Source organism: Meyerozyma guilliermondii, genomic scaffold, assembly GCF_000149425.1.
Source record: "Meyerozyma guilliermondii ATCC 6260 scaffold_7 genomic scaffold, whole genome shotgun sequence".
Taxonomy (NCBI): domain Eukaryota; kingdom Fungi; phylum Ascomycota; class Pichiomycetes; order Serinales; family Debaryomycetaceae; genus Meyerozyma; species Meyerozyma guilliermondii.
Window position 1 is genome coordinate 190,738 of NW_001809794.1, and position 17,756 is coordinate 208,493.

A 17,756-nucleotide genomic window follows, 5' to 3' on the forward strand; every position below is an offset into this window, starting at 1 on the left:
CACACCCCAACATCAAGCGAGAGCAGCGCGAACACTGCGAGAACACTGCGAGAAGTCACCACGAGAATTAAAGGTTAGACATTAAATAACTTCAAGTCTTTCTTTCTTGTGTCTATACCAGATATATCTACTATGGTGGATTATGAACTACATGTTTGGGGATGCGATAAATCCATATCAGTGGTTTTTCCAGAATGTCTCGCAGCCGCCTGGTTGGTAACCACATGTATACCGCACGAAAAGATAAATATAGTGACTCTGTCCAATACCAATCTTTCGAAAACCGGTGTACTTCCAGTGTTGCTCACTAAAGATGTCTCATACGAGGGTTTTGGGCCGATTTCATCGTTTATTCTTTCAGAGTTTTCTGGCAAAAACGTCATTGAAACCAAAGACTTGGCACAGTCTGCTGTGATTCTGTTGATAGAAAACAAGCTAGTCCGTGTCCACCAGTTCAATCTTTATTCGAATCTCAAGAATTACGAAGGATATACCAGGAAACAGTTTAAGAAGTATCTTCCATTTCCAATGATGTACAACCAACCTTTGAAACTATACAACGTCGCACAGGACCAAGTACGTATGGCAGGCTTATTACCCTCCCCCCCAGGCCTTTTTGGGGTGTTTTCCGGCTCTTCTGGTCCCCATGACGAAGTCGACGAGGAGACGTCAGAAGTGGCATTGAGTGCATTACACGAGAGACAAATGACAGCCAAATCAAATAAGCGAGAACTTCTCAGACAATCCAAAAACAGTTTAAAATGTTTGAATTATTTGGGAGAAATATTGGACGATATCGTCAAGCTCAACCACCAGCTCAATCCACATCGCCCCGACGACACATTTGCATTAATATTCAACGAAAGCAAGATATCTGTGGCAGAATTGCTTCTCTTTGCATACATCCATTCGCTCACATACGATGGTTTACCAGACCATGCTATTCACGATTACATCCGCCTTAAATATCTGTCATTTGCAGACTTTTCCCAAACAAAAATCAACGAGCTCAACCAATTGCTCGATGACTCAGCAATTCAACCGCCAAATTCCAGTCAGGTTCCTAATCTAATCAACGAAGTCAGGTATAGATTGGGCTACTGAATCAGCGGTTCTGATTACTTAAGCCTAACTTATATAAAACGTCCGCGAAGCGATGAAAAACTTCATGGCAAATTAGCATAGTTTCACTCTATACCTAGATCATGTATTTAATGATGGAATTTACCTTGCCAAAGAGCAACTGCATCATCTAGGATATTGCGCTTCGAAGTCGGAGACAAGTTTATTATTCTGGAAGAGGCATACATGGAGTAGACAGAGATTAAGCTGTAGAAAGTAGATTTTAGAGTTTATGAAAGAAGTTTGTGGAACTATGCTGACTTTTGGTGTTTTCTTCTTCCCAAACGTTGCACTTTCCTTCTCTAACCCACCATTCTTCGTAGATTTTTTTTCGGGTTATCCGGGCAGATCGCGAAAATACATATATATTCGCGACCGAAACTAAAACTGCTGTGACTTAATCCTAGCTAAACGAGATGAAATTGTCACTCGCTATTTCACTTTTTGTGTCAGTGATCAGTGCTGCAGCAGTGCAACACGTTCCAGAGCCCCACATTACATCAGCGCCTGTCACATCAGATCTGGGAGCTGCTACCATTCACCATGAAAAGAGATACAAAAATGCCATCATCAACAAAGAGTATAGGGAGAAAATGGAAGCCAAGAAAAAGGCAGCAGAGAGCACGCTGCTGAAGCCCAAAGCATGGATGCGTGTTGTGTATTCTACAAAGACCGAGAGAGTGATACCAACCGTCATTGCTGGTGTCACTTTCAGCGCCAAACCACCGGCAACTACAGACGGATTGGAACCATGGATATCGTTGAACAAGGATGGTTCGCCCAAGACTATCAAACCAGACATCAAAAATGGTCGTATCAGAAAGCCCTCGCCCACGTATGGCACATGGTTCCAGACTGCCTCCACCATCGTTTATACCCCTGAAGAAATGGGGTTGGAGCACTTGGGCAATGAAGATGAGGTTCACGAAGAAGTTGTGTACCAAGAAGAAGACCAGACGTACCACTCGCTCAACCCGTTGATCAGATGTACCCCGGATTACTACAAGTTGAAGGGTGTGGCTAAGGACCAGTCACCGGAACCATTCTGTTTTCCTCAAGATAGTGCACAACTTAAGCAGGAGAAAACCTACTTTGTGACCTGGTTTTCCCGGTTTTTCGCTCCAGAAGTCAAGAATGTCAAGCTCCATTTGACCTATGTCAAAGAACATCACATGTACAAGGGAACCAAGAGATCCGAGGTGATGGATAAAGGAGGACAGGCACATGCAAATTCATTTTTCACCTCGGACTGGATCGAAAATGATAAGGGCTTTTACCCATTGACCATTGATCCCGAATGGCTCACGATGAAAGAGCCTTTCCGTAAAGTGATGCTTTCTCTCCAACCAGATAACGTTTCGGACGAGGATTTCGACCCACAGGCCAATTTTATTGTCATAGAGATAGCCAAGGGTGCCAAGGTTGGAAAAGAACATTTGCTTGATTTGAAGAAACTCGAAGAAAAATGGGACAAGGCAGACATCGATGGGGTTTATGACGAAGGACCCAACATGGAGAAATACCTCATAATGATGACAATGCCTACGTGTGTCGCGATCGCTGGGTTATTGATGTACTTCTTTGTCATGGTGAACAAAAAGAACACCGATCTAAGCCATTTGCGGCCAAAACGTGCGTTGGGAAGACTCACCAACCACCGGAGAATTCCGTTCGCTAAGAAGAAGAAACAGGAAACCGAGCTTCCACTTCTGGACATGAACAAATTAGATTAATAGCATAACACTCATTTCAACCGCCAATTGGTTTTGTCGGCACATGTTCTCTCGCTTATACTCGGTTCTACTAGCCGCGGACTGTATGCAGCCCCATTCTGTAGTCCCCAAGATCTGATGTTTGGGTCTTATTGTAACCACTGCGGTGTGAGCTCTAATCACACATTGTTAAATCATACATTGTTTAAATTCTTTGGTTAGGAAAAAAGATACACGGCTTCGTTGCTTTATAAACTTTGGTGGAACCTTTATAGATTGAAAGCACTAAAAATCGTTGTCTACTAGGGGAATATTTACTACCTAACCATGTCGCAAGGTTGGTATTTGACCCTTCTATCTTCGGCATTATGCATATCGGGATGTTTAGTGGTATTTTTGGATGATTTGTACTACCTCTTGTTCCCGAAATTCATCACCAAGAGGTTTCCTTTTCGTCTTAAGGAGAATTACAAGTTTATGAACGCATCGTTAGCATTTTCCTCAGGTTGCTTGCTTTTTACCGCTTTATATCGGTTGTTGCCTGAAGCTTTGGCGTACTTGAAGGACACGGACGCTGATGCAAGCACCAAGATGATCTTGAGCTCAACAAGACAGCTTCATATCAAAATGTTCATGGCATATATCGGTGGCATTATTTTGAGTCTTACATTCAATGCCGTACTTCATATTGCCACCAGCGAGTCAGTGTTCCATTGTAGTGAACACGATCACGACCCAGCAGGCGCAAACAATGCGACTCACCAAGATCGTGAATCATTACCCCCACAAACAACAGAAATCAATGAAGACAGTCCTTTACTACCAACACTTCTGAGAAAGAAATCGCTTTTCCACCTTTTGTCAGCACAGCGTAACGACGAGTGCATTGAGGGCGAATGCAAGGGCTACTCTTCGGCCGAGCTTTGCTTGTTTCACGGCGATAAGAATGCTAGTCTACACCATTGCGATATTCCTGCCATCTCTCCCAAGTTACTTCCACAAGACGAAAACGGTGCTATCCACATTGACTTGACAGAAACGCTTCCCATAAAAGCAAACTCAAAGCATACCCATGGTCATGGCGATATCGAGGCTTCCGCCGATCAACACCACGACCACAATCATGGCCACGATCACGGCAACGACCATAGCCACAGCGTCCACAACGACCATAGTCATCACCACGATCACCATCACCATGTCAATTCTGCATTTTCCAAGCTTTTTCTCATTGGTATCCAGACTATCTTGGCCATTACTCTCCACAAGTTCCCCGAAGGGTTTATCACTTATATCACATCCGCAACCGATCCGCGATTAGGGGTCCTGATCTTTATAAGTCTTCTTTTCCACAACTTTACCGAGGGGTTTCTGATGTGCTTGCCCTTATACTACCTGTTTGCATCATCTCTGAAGATGCGGCTTGCCAAGTTGAAGGCTGTTACCATCAGTGCATTTCTAGGTGGTATTTCCCAACCACTTGGTGCTCTTGGAGCAATTCTCTTCTTGCGCCTCAACAATATCACTCCTGGGGATGGCAACTTGGACGTGGACAAACTTAATCATATACTAGGATTGACTTTGGCTGTGACCAGTGGATTTCTCACTGTAATTGGACTTTCCATGTATGGGTCAGCCGTTGCCTTCAGCGGTGGCTCACTGCACTTGATAATGGTGTGGTGCTTGGTAGGCATGTCTGTGATTGGAATATCTAGTGTAATATCTGTTGACTAGTTAGACGGCTGCAAATTGAGAAAATATAAGGAGAATAAGTATAAGAAAGAAGTTGAGGAAAGGAAGCTGAAGGAAAACAAGTGTAGGAAAGAAATTGACGGAAAAGGAATTAAAGGAAAACAAGTTAAAGGAATAGTGCACTAGAATTCCAAGTAATTTCGATTTATCTCGTTGATATAGTTGTATGGAGAGTTCAATAATGAAGATTGGTTTCTAACTATTTAAATGTAGCCCACTAATTCCATGCATATATTCAAGAAATTGGACTAATTCCATGCATATATTCAAGAAATTGGACTAATTCTATTACGTATACGAAGAATTGACTATCGGAACATGAACAGAAGTCGTCCTTCCCAGTTTTGTCATTGGTATCTTGTAGTGAATCTGGACTTGACTCAGAGCTAAAATCCTGCATGTTCACCAGCAAGTCCGCGCGTAATTCTGAGCCCGACCCCATGACAGCGCAAATTCAACCATCCTTATTATCGTTATATGCCTCATACAGTACGATATCAACCTCAAAGTATAGATCATAAGCAACATGATGGCACACGAAAGCCCGATACCTGTGCCCCATAACAACAAGAACAATGTTTCTCGTAAACCGGAAAAGTCAAAAAAGGCTCCCGATGTAAGAATCCTTCCAAGTGGTAATCCAGTTAATTTTGGTCATGGTGGTCCCAAGAAGGGCAAGAAACCGGCAAAGAAAGCAGTTGAAGATTCGGTTCAAAGTCAAAGCTTACCGAATGGTGAGAAACCTCGGTTTTCAAATGACGCCAAGCCAAGAAAGAAGTCACCAAAGGATTCGAAAGATAAAGGACCATCAGAGAACAAAAAGGGCAAGAGACAACTGTCTCCTGCTGCTGTGAAGTCTGAGGAAACTTATGCTGGTTCATCGTTTCACTCGTCACCAGCAGCGTTGAACTTGCCCAAACCATCGTTCAAGTCTTCTCCTAAAACTGGTCCGGTCACCTTGCCAGCCGGACTGGCCGGCATTGTAGCATCAGGGCCTGTTCCAGGCTCAGTTCCTTCGGTTTCAGGTTCTGTTCCAGGTTCTGGTCCAATGTATCCAAATGGAATGGTGGGCCCCAACCAAGGAATGCCTCCTATGGGTGCTGTCATTCCTCCTGGTCCACCGAACATGTACGCTCAACCCGGTTTTTCGTATAGCGTCACACCACAAGGCTATATCAACTACCAATATCCACCATATATGCCACACCAACCACCTTACCCCCAGATGGCTCCACCTCAACCTCAGCCCATCCCTGCTGCTCACCCATCACAAACTGAAAATGGTCAGAAGATCACCTTCAATCAGTTGTTGGGTACGCAGCCATGAACAAGAGCTGCTGTAGTGTCGTCACCAACATCCACATCACGATGCAACATCATCGTGATCTGATTCACATCACGATCTCATTACATCGTGATCTCATTACATCGTGATCTCACATCATGATCTCATTCTGATCCCATCTACTGACTCACCTTAAATTAGGTGAAAAACTTAACTCCGCCGTCAACATCGCGATGCGAGACCTACAGCACGTTCAGCATTGTTCTACTTATTTTTCATTATCACCCTTTCCCCCAACCGTGGCTTAGCTGCTCGCCGCTTCTCGCTAGCGCTGAGCCTTCCCCCATTCATCTTCATCCTCAAGAACATCTCTTCTTCTACCTACTCAATACACGCCTATTGTTCTTGTACTATAGTAGTTATGCATGGGTGTTTGGATTTGTGGCTTACTTACCCGAAGCGCAAAACATGCACGGTTTACCTATTTTTCTTTTCTTACAACGATGGTGTCAAGTAAGGAGATCAGAATCGGTGCTCTTCTAGCCTTGGACACGGTGTTCTTCCTCTTGGAAGTTATCGTGGGTTATTCTGTTGGTTCGTTGGCTCTTATCGCTGATTCTTTTCACATGCTCAATGACATAATTTCGTTGATTATTGCGTTGTGGGCGGTTCGGGTGAAGAATAACAAACCGGCTGATGGTCGTTATACTTATGGATGGCAACGAGCTGAAATCTTGGGTGCGCTTATCAATGCGGTGTTTTTGTTAGCTTTGTGTTTCACCATCATCATTGAGGCGATTCAGCGCTTTGTTAGCCCTCCAGAAATCAGTCTGCCAAAGCTTGTTTTGGGAGTTGGAATTGCTGGGTTGCTCAGTAATATTCTTGGTTTGGTGTTGTTTCACGAACATGGTCACTCACACAGCCATGGATCGCCTGGACGCGACGTTGAAAGTGGTGAACATAGCCATAGCCATGGCGATGAAGAGGCGGTTTCAAGACAAGAATCCGAAGCCGATTTGCGGTCTTACTTCCCAGACAATGTTGTGAGACACTACAGTGAAAGCACGCCTTTGATTAATGAAGATCACGCCAAGCTGCACAAAAAGAAGAAGAAGTCGATGAATATGGAAGGTGTATTCCTTCATGTTTTGGGAGATGCCTTGGGAAATGTTGGTGTTATTATCACGGCACTTTTCATCTGGAAAACAAACTACTCGTGGAGATTTTATTCCGATCCACTTGTTTCCCTTGTGATCACTGCTATTATCTTTTCCTCCGCATTACCCTTGTGTCGCCGGTCTTCCAAAATCCTCTTGCAGGCAACTCCCACTGATGTTAACTCCAATCTCGTGGTTGAAAAGATCGTCAGCTTGCCGTGTGTCAAGTCTATTCATGATTTCCACGTGTGGAATTTGAATGAAGATATTTTAATTGCTTCTTTGCATTTGGAGCTCAACGACACCGAAACGGAAAATCTTTCAAATGAAGAACAACAAATCAACAAACCAGCATTCGTACAGGCGGTGGCCCAAGTACGTGAAATCCTTCATGCTTATGGCATTCACAGTGCTACCATACAGCCCGAGTTTTCCGATTTGAGGACGGGACAACAGGCATTAACCAAACGACCAAGTGCGTACGGAGCCACCAATAAATCGAGCTGTGTGCTTGATGATGTTTCTGGGTGTGATCCAGACTGCTTAAAGTGAGATTACAGTTGTCAATGGATATTAATATACATAGTGGTACGACAGTAGACCGTTAAACCGTTTGACGCTAAGTGATATAGAGACAGGTTAATAGTACAGTTTTTCAAAGTGGTCCCAATGGGTCTCTCCATCTCTTCATCGCTCGTTGCTTATCGCTTCGCTTAATGCTCCCTAACTTATCACACAGTCATCAGACTGCTTCTTTGGGTGGTTCCATCCTACTAAAGCAGGAGGCTTACCCTTTGTGGGACCGTACTTATTCTTTTTGATCTTCTTTGCACTTTTTGATTTTGAGATGTTGGTGGTTTCTGGCACGAAGGAATTGAGTAAATCATAAGAGGTATCTTCGTCGGAATCTTCGTCAATGACGGTGGGTTTGGAGGTACCCATGGTATAGGTAGCAATTGAAGATTGTTCCACTGAAGTAAAAGACGACGAATCGTCTCGAGAATGCAGTAAGGAAAGACGGGAGGTAATGGTGGATTGTTCGCTGATGCTTAGTTTGTGAACATGAGGATGAGTTTCCGGGACGAATGTGGAAGCTGGGTCTTTGGCATAGTATACCAAGCTGGAAGCAACTGTGGAATAAAATCGGAGCCAGATGATTTCGATTTCTGTGGTGAACACATTCCTGCCCAAAATGTCAAGTATAGTCGATGTCAATGCCTCGCCCACAAGAATGTAGGCACTCTCCTCAAGATTCCAGATCCTTGCATTCACTTTGCTGACTTGAACGAGAACATCCATAGAGGTGATGCTTGGTTGGGTCAAATTGTCAAGCATGAATGTGAGGAGTTTGAACATGGATACTAGTTGGAACTTTGTAATCACGGCGTCACTTTTGTCAAGTAACGATGAACTTTCTGAAAATCTGGGTGTTTCCATATCGACAACATGGGTGGACCACATTTTGATGAACGCATCGGCTTTGATATCGTCGATGGTTTTTGTGTTTCTTGTGGTTTTGCAAGACAGCAATGGCCGATTATGACTTTTGATTTGATCTGGTTTCACGGTTTCGGTTTTGAATAGTCGTAATGAGCTCCATAATCGACGAAGATGGATTATTTCACCACTGGTGAAATCCATAGTTGGGAGATCAAAAACCATAATGTGAAGGGTCTGATCACGCCTCTAATAAATCAATGATTGCCGCGTATTATTACGTTGATCTGGTCGCCTTACGTCGGCAAAAGTAGCCAAATTCGAGACGAAAAGTTTAATTTGTTGAGTTTCAAATGAAGTGAATGACCTAAATAGTAAACTTTGAGTAAGACCAAATTCTCACTTCGTAAAGTAAATGACCTTCGTTGTTGAGAAATGACGGCCAGCGGCAGTATATTATCCGAATAAGAAATGATCGCCCGAGAAATAAGTGCCGATGCTTTTGTAAAGGAACAGAATTTTGGGCATTCAAATTATGCTAACAATAGCGTCTATGCAAAATCATGCATCAGTTCTAATGATTGGCTGCACGTTCTTAATCGTGCATGAGAATGCAGCAGTCACTGAGGGGTCAACTTGAGGCGATGGTTGCCCAATTCTTCTGGAAGGTTGGAAATGGCTAGTCACGACGAAGCTACAACAACCAGACACAATGTAGATATATAGAGTCTTCGATTTTTAGAAAAGCACTCAATTTGGAGCATCTGGTGGTACGTTTGACACCTGCAGCAAATCGCGAAACATCTCGCTGCAGATAATTATACCCCATTGGGAAAGAGGAGATTGCTTGGATAGGAAATAATGTGAGGAGAATACGAAGCGAAGAAACGAGAGCAAAGCGAAAGCAGAGAAGAGACGACCAAAACGAATGCAAAGAATATGAGCAAAGAACATGAGCAAGTTAGAGAAGGAAATACAGCTTCTAATATATTATTCGTTTCTAGTCTGAATTACTGTAGTTTGTAATTACTGTAATTGCTGTGGTATTCATGTGGTATTCATGTGGTATTAATTATATAGGTAACCAGCCAGTGGTCCATGCAAATGACGAGCGTCTCGATGTGGGTTCACCTCACAATCATGCTCGGTTGCCTGAAGGCATCTACGCAGGAATCCTGCGGATAGGTTTTTGCGGCAACAACACATTGTAAGGAACACTAGACACGTTATATCTCTGGCGGTTTTTGGCACCTCTGGTTCTCGAGGTTTCACTGGAGCCTCTCTTGGACAAGAATGAGAACCCAGACATAGTAGAGTCTTCAGAACCTGCAGACATCATTGACGCCAAGTCGTCAACCGAGGCAGAAGTCAAAGATGAGTCCTTCTTTTTTGACTTGAACATTTTGGAAAATCTCGATTTAAGTGACTTCTTCTCGGCCATCATAGATCCACGAGATGTAGACAACAGCGCGGAGCTGGCATTAAGTACAGGCAGTGATCTGGTGGGGTATTTTGTGGTACCCACGTTCTTGGCACTGGATCCATTGTTGGTGCCCAAAGTAGTCAGTGAATGCACACGCGATTGCAAATCACTGCTGCTAAAGCTCTGTAACCGAACTGCATGGCTTGTACGCGAACCATTGTGGGACATATTTCCATAAGGATTCGACGATGAAACCGCAGCAGGAATGGTAGGAGGCTTGGCCAAATCGACGTGTTCGGGTTGGTTGTAGCCCAATTGCTCCATTTCCTTTTTCAACACAAAGCTGCTTCTCATAAACCCGAGCGACACTCTTTGTCTCATTTGGGTGGAATCCTGGTGTTTTGGAAGACTCAACAACGAAGGAGTTGGCGAGAGCATGGCCTTGGCGGAAGGCATATTGGCACTGGACAAAAGCTTGGGGCTGGTAGAAGGCACACTGACATCGGTAAAGTCGCTAGCCATGGAAGACTGCTGTCTGTGGTTGCTCTTGTGTGATCTCATTGGAGGACTGGACGACGAGCCGATCGAAGAACGGAAATCGCTGTTGTGCAACGACAACGTAGAAACCCCAGAGCTCACCTCGTCCATGTCACTGGACGACTTGTCAGCAAGACTGTCACCGTAGTTTGAAGAACTGTTGTCTTCGTCGCTGGCATATCTCGAAGAAGCAGCATCGTCATCAAAGTCTCCTTCGACAATTGGTGCCAATCCCTTGATTCCAAAACTGGTGTGGTCGAAGCGGCTGGCTTTTGGCTCCACTGGAGTCTCAGGCAACGCCTTCTCTTCTTCGCGGTTGGCTGTAAATAACGGAGCAACGTCCTCTTCAGATTCAACTTCGCTGCTGGGACTTCTGGACTTTCTGCGACTGGTTTGGCGTGGGTCGAATCCAAAGCTCTTGTCGGACTCGGCAAAGTCGTCGTCCTTGTCAAAAGCGTCGGTGATCACCCGAGGTGCTCTGGCAAAACCCATCTTGCGGGCATCTGGCTGCTCGATAGGTGCCACTGGAGCTTCCTCAGCAACTGGAGAAATCTCCTCCTGCGCTGGTGGCTCCACAGACTCGCGCTTAATGTCGATAGAAGGTCTCCTGGAAGAACGAGGAGTAAGCATTGGCTCGGCATCTGACTCGGGAGAACGTCTTCTGCGACTGCGGCGTCTTGGGTCAAACTTCTCGTCGTCGCTATTGTCGCTGGTGCTCTCAGAGACCGAGCGAATACTACCTCTGATACTGGGAGCTGGGGTAGATGTGGGGGTGGAAAAAGTGGTAGGAACCTTGATCGCAATTGGTTCAGGACACAGCTGGTCGTTTCTTCTAAATCCACGGTATTTGTCATTGGAAGAAATTTGAAACTCGATGGTGTTGGTCCTGTCGAGCAAAGAAGTGGTTTGTGGAGCATCGGTGGGAGTAGATGGAGCATCGTCAACGTCGCTGTCATCCTCAGAGAATTGCAACAAGGAGTTTGCAATATAAATATACAACTGGATCCATTTGCTTTCAAGATCACTGTCGAATTTGCCCTTTCCAAGCCATTGGCGGAAAGTTTGAATGAGAGCAACACCCATTGGTTCGAGATAGTGCACAGCAACATCAACCATATTCAAGTGTTCTCTGAAAAATTGATTCATAAATCTGTCTAACGTGGGGATCTCATCCAAGTACACTACTCCCATGTTCAACAAGTCTCCAAATAACGTGGATTGCTCTCTGACAATACTGTCGCTGTAAAACACAGACTTGAGTTCAGCATTACCAGCAATCAAATTGGCAAAAAGCCTTGAGATAAATTGGTCTTTGTGGTATCGGTTGTTGGTCTGCAAGTCAGCCCATGAGTTTCTGATGCGATTGACATCGCTTTCGGCGAGTTGTAACAGGGTCATGGCCAGTACAATTTTTCACAATAGTTTTCAAATGTATCGGTGAAGCCAAAAATTTGACAACCAACTGGCTTTATATTATGAATTATCCTTTTGCAGTTGGGGTAGTCATGATGTTTCTCGATCCGGTAACTTTTGCAACATAAAATTTCCAATCCGGGGAATCAACTTTTGAATTTATGGTTTATTCCTGCTTTAGGCAACTGTGTCCCATCCTCTGCACCCGTACTGACTGCAGCATCCCGCTTTTTCCTGCATGATCCATTAATTAATATTCCGGTTTAGGAAAGTTAATTGTCTACTATCCTTTCCTCATTTGGAAATGAGATGGGCAGGGGCTTCGTGGCTACGAAAGTTGGGTTTGGACACTCATACTGCATGATGGCGCACGAGTGGCTTGGGAAGGTGAAGAGTTTTTCACGTGAAAAGATGGAGGGGGGTTGTCCGCTGATATCGAAGGTTTATCGTCGCTGACGTAATATTGATTAACTATTGCAAAAAAAAAATCCAATCTATAGAACGACCTAACTGTATTTCGAATCCTCTTTCTTATCACTATCATATTCGGTGAGTGTCAGTTCATCCTCTTCTTGCTCCCCGGCTACCCAATTATCGGCTTTTTCCAACTGGACGCTAAACACAGTAGTTAGTCTCGTTATCATGTCGAGCGACTCTTTGGCGAGCAAAAAGATGCGGTCGTTAGCTTGTTGACCAGTACCAGTTTTGGCCGCGGTTGTTTGCTGGACCGTGGTAGGAAGCTGGAGGATGATATCGCGGATGGTGGTTTTGAAATCACAGTTTTCACTGGATTGGCTGCTAGTGGGAGTAAGTCCATTAGAGGTGCTGAGTGACGACGGGCGGAAATTGGAAATGACATGAATTATCTTCTTGACGGTAGATACAATTTCCGTCTTTGTCTGCTGTGCTTCAGGAGCAATGAGACCCGCTCCAGGCGGGCCGGTTTGGTCCTGGCTGGCGTGACTGGCCTCACTGGCCCGTCTTGCACGTTCGATTTTCTGGGCTTGTTCCTTCTCACGCTCCTGCTCTCGTTCTTGGATTTTCGCTTGGAGCTCGCTAACTTTGGTGGTGATCTGGTCGTTGGCAAGTTTCAAAACATGGAGACAGAATTGAAGACGTTTACGGGTATCGGCGGTGGAAGCGGAGTTCGACTTTACAGACTTTGCCGTAGCTACCGTACTTGAAGACGAGAGCCGTCTCAACTTGCGGTGCGGCGACACTTCGTTGTCGTCTGTGATGGCGGCTGCTGCCTGTTTGACCTGGTGGCGACTATTCAAGTCAGCTTCGATGCGAGAAACAACCGGTATTGCGGCCTTCTCAACAAATTCGGCAGCGTAGTTGAACAGAGCATAGTTGCGCTTAGAGTGGTTGTAGTAGCGCACCGCGTTGGTCACTATCGGATGGCGGGATACTTGGTTCACTCGTGACACCAACGGATGTTGTATTTTGTAATCTTCGTCACCTTGAATCAGAAGCGATGAGAGTGGAGATGCGATCGCCGAGTGACCCTGTGAAGCCCCGCTTCCATCCTCTGATTCTCCAGCACCCGGAGGTGGTGGGGTCCTCTTTGTGAGCAGCGCAAGCGCCTCAGCTGCCAGAACGAGTTCCTGGTCGTTTTTCCGCTTTTCTCTGTAGGCTGGTGGAGGAGCTTCAGCATGAGCATCCAGAGTGGCCAAAGTCACACCAGGGGACGAGGGAGGCATCGACGTGTACTCGGGCCCTGGAGGCCAGTGGGACGATAATTTGCGTTTCCCGTGGATTGTTGTTTCTGTCATGTGGTGAATCGTGAGAAGTTTGCAACTTTTATGAGAGAATCGGTGTGGGCGGCATGTGAAAGTTGTGCACGTGACAGAGCCCCTCATCGGCCCGATTACGGTGAAGGACTATAATAAAGGAGGAACAATGGAGAAGAAATGATTTGATTGTGATTTGATTGTGATTTGAGGTTTGTCAGGAATTTGTTTATTGACTAATGTTTGTGATCAAAGAGTTGAAGTGCACATGTTGAATCTTGAAGTGAGATTTGACCTGCACTGAATTCGGACTTTCAGATGCGAATTGGCTCAAATAATCCGACTCAGCTTTTGGGCACCTGGGCAACCCTTTGGGCTACGTGGGGTAATTGTAGGGTAGATTCGTAACATTACTGAATTACGCTAATAATACATTAGTTGTCGGTCTATATCATTAAGCAAGACTTTTGACCGAGTGTTGGAACGAAACAACTGGGTGAATGGCATTCTGCTCGTTCTGTTTATTACCGTATTCCATCTTGTTCCATTCGTCTTCTTTCTTGTTGTAGTGTTGGAAACAGATCCAAAAGAGACATCCAGCAATGAAACTGGCACTGGCCAAACCAGTGTAACTCCATACAAACTTGGGATTGACCGAGGTAGATGAGATGGCAATACCCAAGGCTGAACCAACGGCATTGGTCAACAAGAATAACGACGTAATGAATGATTTCATACTGGCTGGAGCTCTAGTGTAGGCATATTCCAATCCAGTAACAGATGCAAAAATTTCTGAAAACGCAATCAAGACGTAAGCAGGAATTTGAATCGCCACATGGACACGGTTTGGAACACCAACAAATCCTTTACATTGCAAAGGATTGTCATAACATGGACCAGCCTTGTAGATGTAATGCTGTAAAACAGCTGCATAAACCATAGAAGATGAGGCAACCATGAAGCCAAAAAAGATTCTTGTGATGGGTCTGAATGGAGTAAACTTTCTGATGAATGGGTAAAGGACGGATTCAAACACTGGAATGAAAACGACAATGGCAATCGAGTCAAACACCTGGAGGAAATCATTTGGAATACCATGCAATTCAATCATACCGGCTTGGGAAACAAAATTACTAATCATTTGACCGTAAACCACCCAGTAGAATGGATAAAACACAAACACTTTACAAGCAGAAATGGATCTTCTAACTTCCTCAGCAAAATGGTCGGTCCATGTATAACCAGCCTCAGGGTTTCTGGAAGGCAAAGCAGCATCGTAGTTGAATTTGTTCTTGATTGCAATCCACGTACATTTGAAAGCCTTGGAAATCACCTTATCGGAAACTGGAACCTTGACATACATGTTTCTTCCAATAATCAATGCAACAATACCCACGAAAAAGAAACAAAATGGCAAAAGGAAAGCAGCCCAGAATCCAACGTGGTATTCCAACTCGGTGGTAGCCATGACGGACAAAGCACCGGTGTTGATCATAAGATAGAAGAACATGAACACATTTTGAATTGTGACTGCAGGATCTTCAATAACTCTTTCACCTGACTTCAACACCTTAATAACAGGGTTTGTCTTTGGAATTTGGTCAGCAATCAAAGGTGAAACATTAGATTTGATACCACCAGTACCGATACCAAGAATGATAATACCACTGACATAACCTCCCAAAGCGGTGTTGTAACTGGTGATGGAAGGAATGGAGGTGACGAAAATGAGAAACGAACCAACGGCATAGATACCAGCGAAAACAGAAATAGCCTTGTATTTTCCCAAATACGTATCAGCAACCCAAGCACCAAAGATGGGAGTGACATAACACCAAAATTGGAAAAAATAAGATAACGCAGTTGCACCTTGATTTTTCAAACTTAAAGCACCAGGAGGAGTTCCATGAGGTCCATTTTGCATATAGTTTTGGAAAGGGGTACTCAAACCATAGTAACTGAATCTTTCGGCTAATTCAACCACTGCAACCAACCAACATCTAAGAGGAATTTTTCCAGAAACATGACGCAAAGTTTTCATTTCCTCATCGGTAGGCACCTCATGGTCACCTTCAACAGAGACGCTGTTGGTGGTGGAGTCGATATTCGATTCTATAACTGGGTCTCGTTTGGGTTCCTCGAAGCTCATTTGTGAATGAAGAAAAGATTTTTTGACTTTTTAACTATCCCCGAGCCACAATCTATTCCCAATGAGGATGAGTAGTTTTTCATCTCACACGGCATATGGGCGCATCACAGTGTAAAAACGCCGTTCATCTGCTGATGTACAGTGCATATTGTGCCGGTGTCACGCCCTGACACCCGCACTGAAAAAAAACGTCACATCTGCATGGCATTTTTCCGGTCGGGGTAACTGGCATTGTGCCATGAGCCCTGTCTTTAATTGGAGCCGAGCCGCCGAAAGGCTCTGATAACGCCGTTTTGCGGTTTTCTTATTGGATGCCGAATTTGAACGCAGCTTGCGCACAAAAACTAGGATACCCGACTAGGAGCTTGGTGGCTTAATAATAGGAACCCTTACAACCCATTTTGGTAGTTGTCAAAAGAAATGAGCAAGTCCCTGCATTTCGGTTGGAACACGTAAATAGTTATTCTTTTTCTGTGGAAAGTCTTGGCATGGGGCGGCGTCTTATCGAAAAATAAACTGCGTGCCAAGTGCTTTTTAGTCGTATAAATGCTTTTTCTGCGAACCCGATCGCGGAGACAATATTGGTTTTTCGCCGTGTGCGAGCCGCAGACTTTTAGACGAATTGCTGATTGCAACCTCTCCCAATGAGGGAATTCGCTTAGCTACCCCGGATTATGATTTTGGAAGTCAGATATAAAGACAACAGATCCAAACACTGTCTAGGGATACCGGCAGCCCATAAAATGGCGACTTTTTTTGTGTTTTGTGAAGTAATGATCAAAGGCAGTATTCATCGACTATTGCAATGCACTCAAACAAAAAATAATTCATAGCAACCGCGGTCGAGTTTCACAAGATGCTCCCGAGTCAACAAGAGTCGAAAGTCTCTTTCTCCACGAAGATATTGGGTTGCTTCTTGAAGTTGTAGTCATTCTGATGAACTATACGGTCACAGCGAATTTGAACGAATCAGAAAACTATCTTATGATTTGGTTGAGCCGTAACGTGAATTACTTTAGTTGATTGGTGTCAACTCATGAAATTGCTTACTCTTCTGAAAGCAATCATACCACCTTCATTTTCGAAACCAATGTTTCTCTTGCAACTTCAATGCTAGTTGTATCAAGCACTTACATCCATTCGTCTTGCTGAAAATTTTTTGCAGGAGTTTGCAACCAACACAATGTACAACTAAGACTCGGGCTGCTCAGTATTGACCACCGGAAGAAAATTCAACGTTTCTATTTTCTTATTGGAGATTGTTTAGCTGTCATTTTGCATTTTGTCATTTTGTCCTTGTCAAAACTGATTGACGTTTGTCATATTCAATTGAGCTTAACGAGTTTGTACCGGTTTCTCCAAAGAGTCACTCATCGAACAAAACTTCTCGCACTCGAAATCGTTGACAGGTTGAATGCATATTGACATCTAATTTGGGTGCGAAATGAAGTCGAAGTTCAGAGTCAATAAGTACATGCGCTAGCATTGAGTCACAAATTATTATATCTACCACTATGACGGAATAGCTAAACAAGCGCTGAACCAGATCAAAAGCTGTTCACGAGGAAACTGCCGTTCTTCTTGGCATCAGACTTAGACTCTTGGTTCGGCAAGGTGACTCTGCCGTTCCCACAACTTCGGCATTGGGTCCATAGAGTTGCTCTTCCTGTTCCAATTGACGAATTGAAACCCATCCGCGACCATGGACAACCACTCGCAGGTATGGCCTGTTATTAGCATCACGTTTGACGATGTCTTTGTAGCGTAATTTTGGCTGCATTTGCGCCTGGACATACGATTTCCATTGAGACCGACCGATTTCAGTGCAGAGGTCAAACTTGGTGGCTTCTTTTCCGGGCGCTTGTATTGTACAACCAGAGTCAATTTCGGACTTGGTGTTGCACTGAACTGCAAGTCATACGTTTCCATTCAGGGCGCTTAAACTGGTGGAGAACCCATCCAAAACAGCCTGGGTTTGGTCAGCAAGAGCATTAGCTCTCGTGAGTTGTCTCGTAACCTCTTTTTGTAGCAGGTTG

At 44.5% G+C, this 17,756-nt stretch overlaps 9 protein-coding genes across 9 annotated transcripts; 5 read left to right on the top strand and 4 right to left on the bottom strand. All coding sequences in view use genetic code 12, as the record gives it.

Annotated features, from left to right (window-relative positions):
• Positions 1–132: 132 nt before the first annotated feature.
• SAM37 (SAM complex subunit) lies at positions 133–1,104 on the top strand (the record flags this gene model as incomplete). The annotated part of the gene is made up of 1 exon (XM_001482203.1): positions 133–1,104. One exon carries the CDS (start codon positions 133–135, stop codon positions 1,102–1,104), a length of 972 nt encoding a protein of 323 aa, XP_001482253.2.
• Positions 1,105–1,538: 434 nt separating this feature from the next.
• Positions 1,539–2,855, top strand: PGUG_05274 (uncharacterized protein; the record flags this gene model as incomplete). The annotated part of the gene is made up of 1 exon (XM_001482204.1): positions 1,539–2,855. One exon carries the CDS (start codon positions 1,539–1,541, stop codon positions 2,853–2,855), a length of 1,317 nt encoding a protein of 438 aa, XP_001482254.2.
• Positions 2,856–3,161: 306 nt separating this feature from the next.
• On the top strand, positions 3,162–4,568 carry PGUG_05275 (Zn(2+) transporter; the record flags this gene model as incomplete). The annotated part of the gene is made up of 1 exon (XM_001482205.1): positions 3,162–4,568. The coding sequence occupies one exon, from the start codon at positions 3,162–3,164 to the stop codon at positions 4,566–4,568; it is 1,407 nt and encodes a 468-aa protein (XP_001482255.2).
• Positions 4,569–5,112: 544 nt separating this feature from the next.
• On the top strand, positions 5,113–5,913 carry PGUG_05276 (uncharacterized protein; the record flags this gene model as incomplete). The annotated part of the gene is made up of 1 exon (XM_001482206.1): positions 5,113–5,913. One exon carries the CDS (start codon positions 5,113–5,115, stop codon positions 5,911–5,913), a length of 801 nt encoding a protein of 266 aa, XP_001482256.2.
• A 383-nt stretch (positions 5,914–6,296) lies between these two features.
• Positions 6,297–7,580, top strand: PGUG_05277 (Zn(2+) transporter; the record flags this gene model as incomplete). Its single annotated transcript, XM_001482207.1, has 1 exon — positions 6,297–7,580. The coding sequence occupies one exon, from the start codon at positions 6,297–6,299 to the stop codon at positions 7,578–7,580; it is 1,284 nt and encodes a 427-aa protein (XP_001482257.2).
• A 171-nt stretch (positions 7,581–7,751) lies between these two features.
• Positions 7,752–8,690, bottom strand: PGUG_05278 (uncharacterized protein; the record flags this gene model as incomplete). Its single annotated transcript, XM_001482208.1, has 1 exon — positions 7,752–8,690. The coding sequence occupies one exon, from the start codon at positions 8,688–8,690 to the stop codon at positions 7,752–7,754; it is 939 nt and encodes a 312-aa protein (XP_001482258.2).
• A 937-nt stretch (positions 8,691–9,627) lies between these two features.
• PGUG_05279 (uncharacterized protein) lies at positions 9,628–11,823 on the bottom strand (the record flags this gene model as incomplete). The annotated part of the gene is made up of 1 exon (XM_001482209.1): positions 9,628–11,823. The coding sequence occupies one exon, from the start codon at positions 11,821–11,823 to the stop codon at positions 9,628–9,630; it is 2,196 nt and encodes a 731-aa protein (XP_001482259.2).
• A 521-nt stretch (positions 11,824–12,344) lies between these two features.
• On the bottom strand, positions 12,345–13,700 carry OPI1 (transcriptional regulator; the record flags this gene model as incomplete). Its single annotated transcript, XM_001482210.1, has 1 exon — positions 12,345–13,700. One exon carries the CDS (start codon positions 13,698–13,700, stop codon positions 12,345–12,347), a length of 1,356 nt encoding a protein of 451 aa, XP_001482260.2.
• Positions 13,701–14,025: 325 nt separating this feature from the next.
• PGUG_05281 (uncharacterized protein) lies at positions 14,026–15,720 on the bottom strand (the record flags this gene model as incomplete). Its single annotated transcript, XM_001482211.1, has 1 exon — positions 14,026–15,720. One exon carries the CDS (start codon positions 15,718–15,720, stop codon positions 14,026–14,028), a length of 1,695 nt encoding a protein of 564 aa, XP_001482261.1.
• Positions 15,721–17,756: the final 2,036 nt, after the last annotated feature.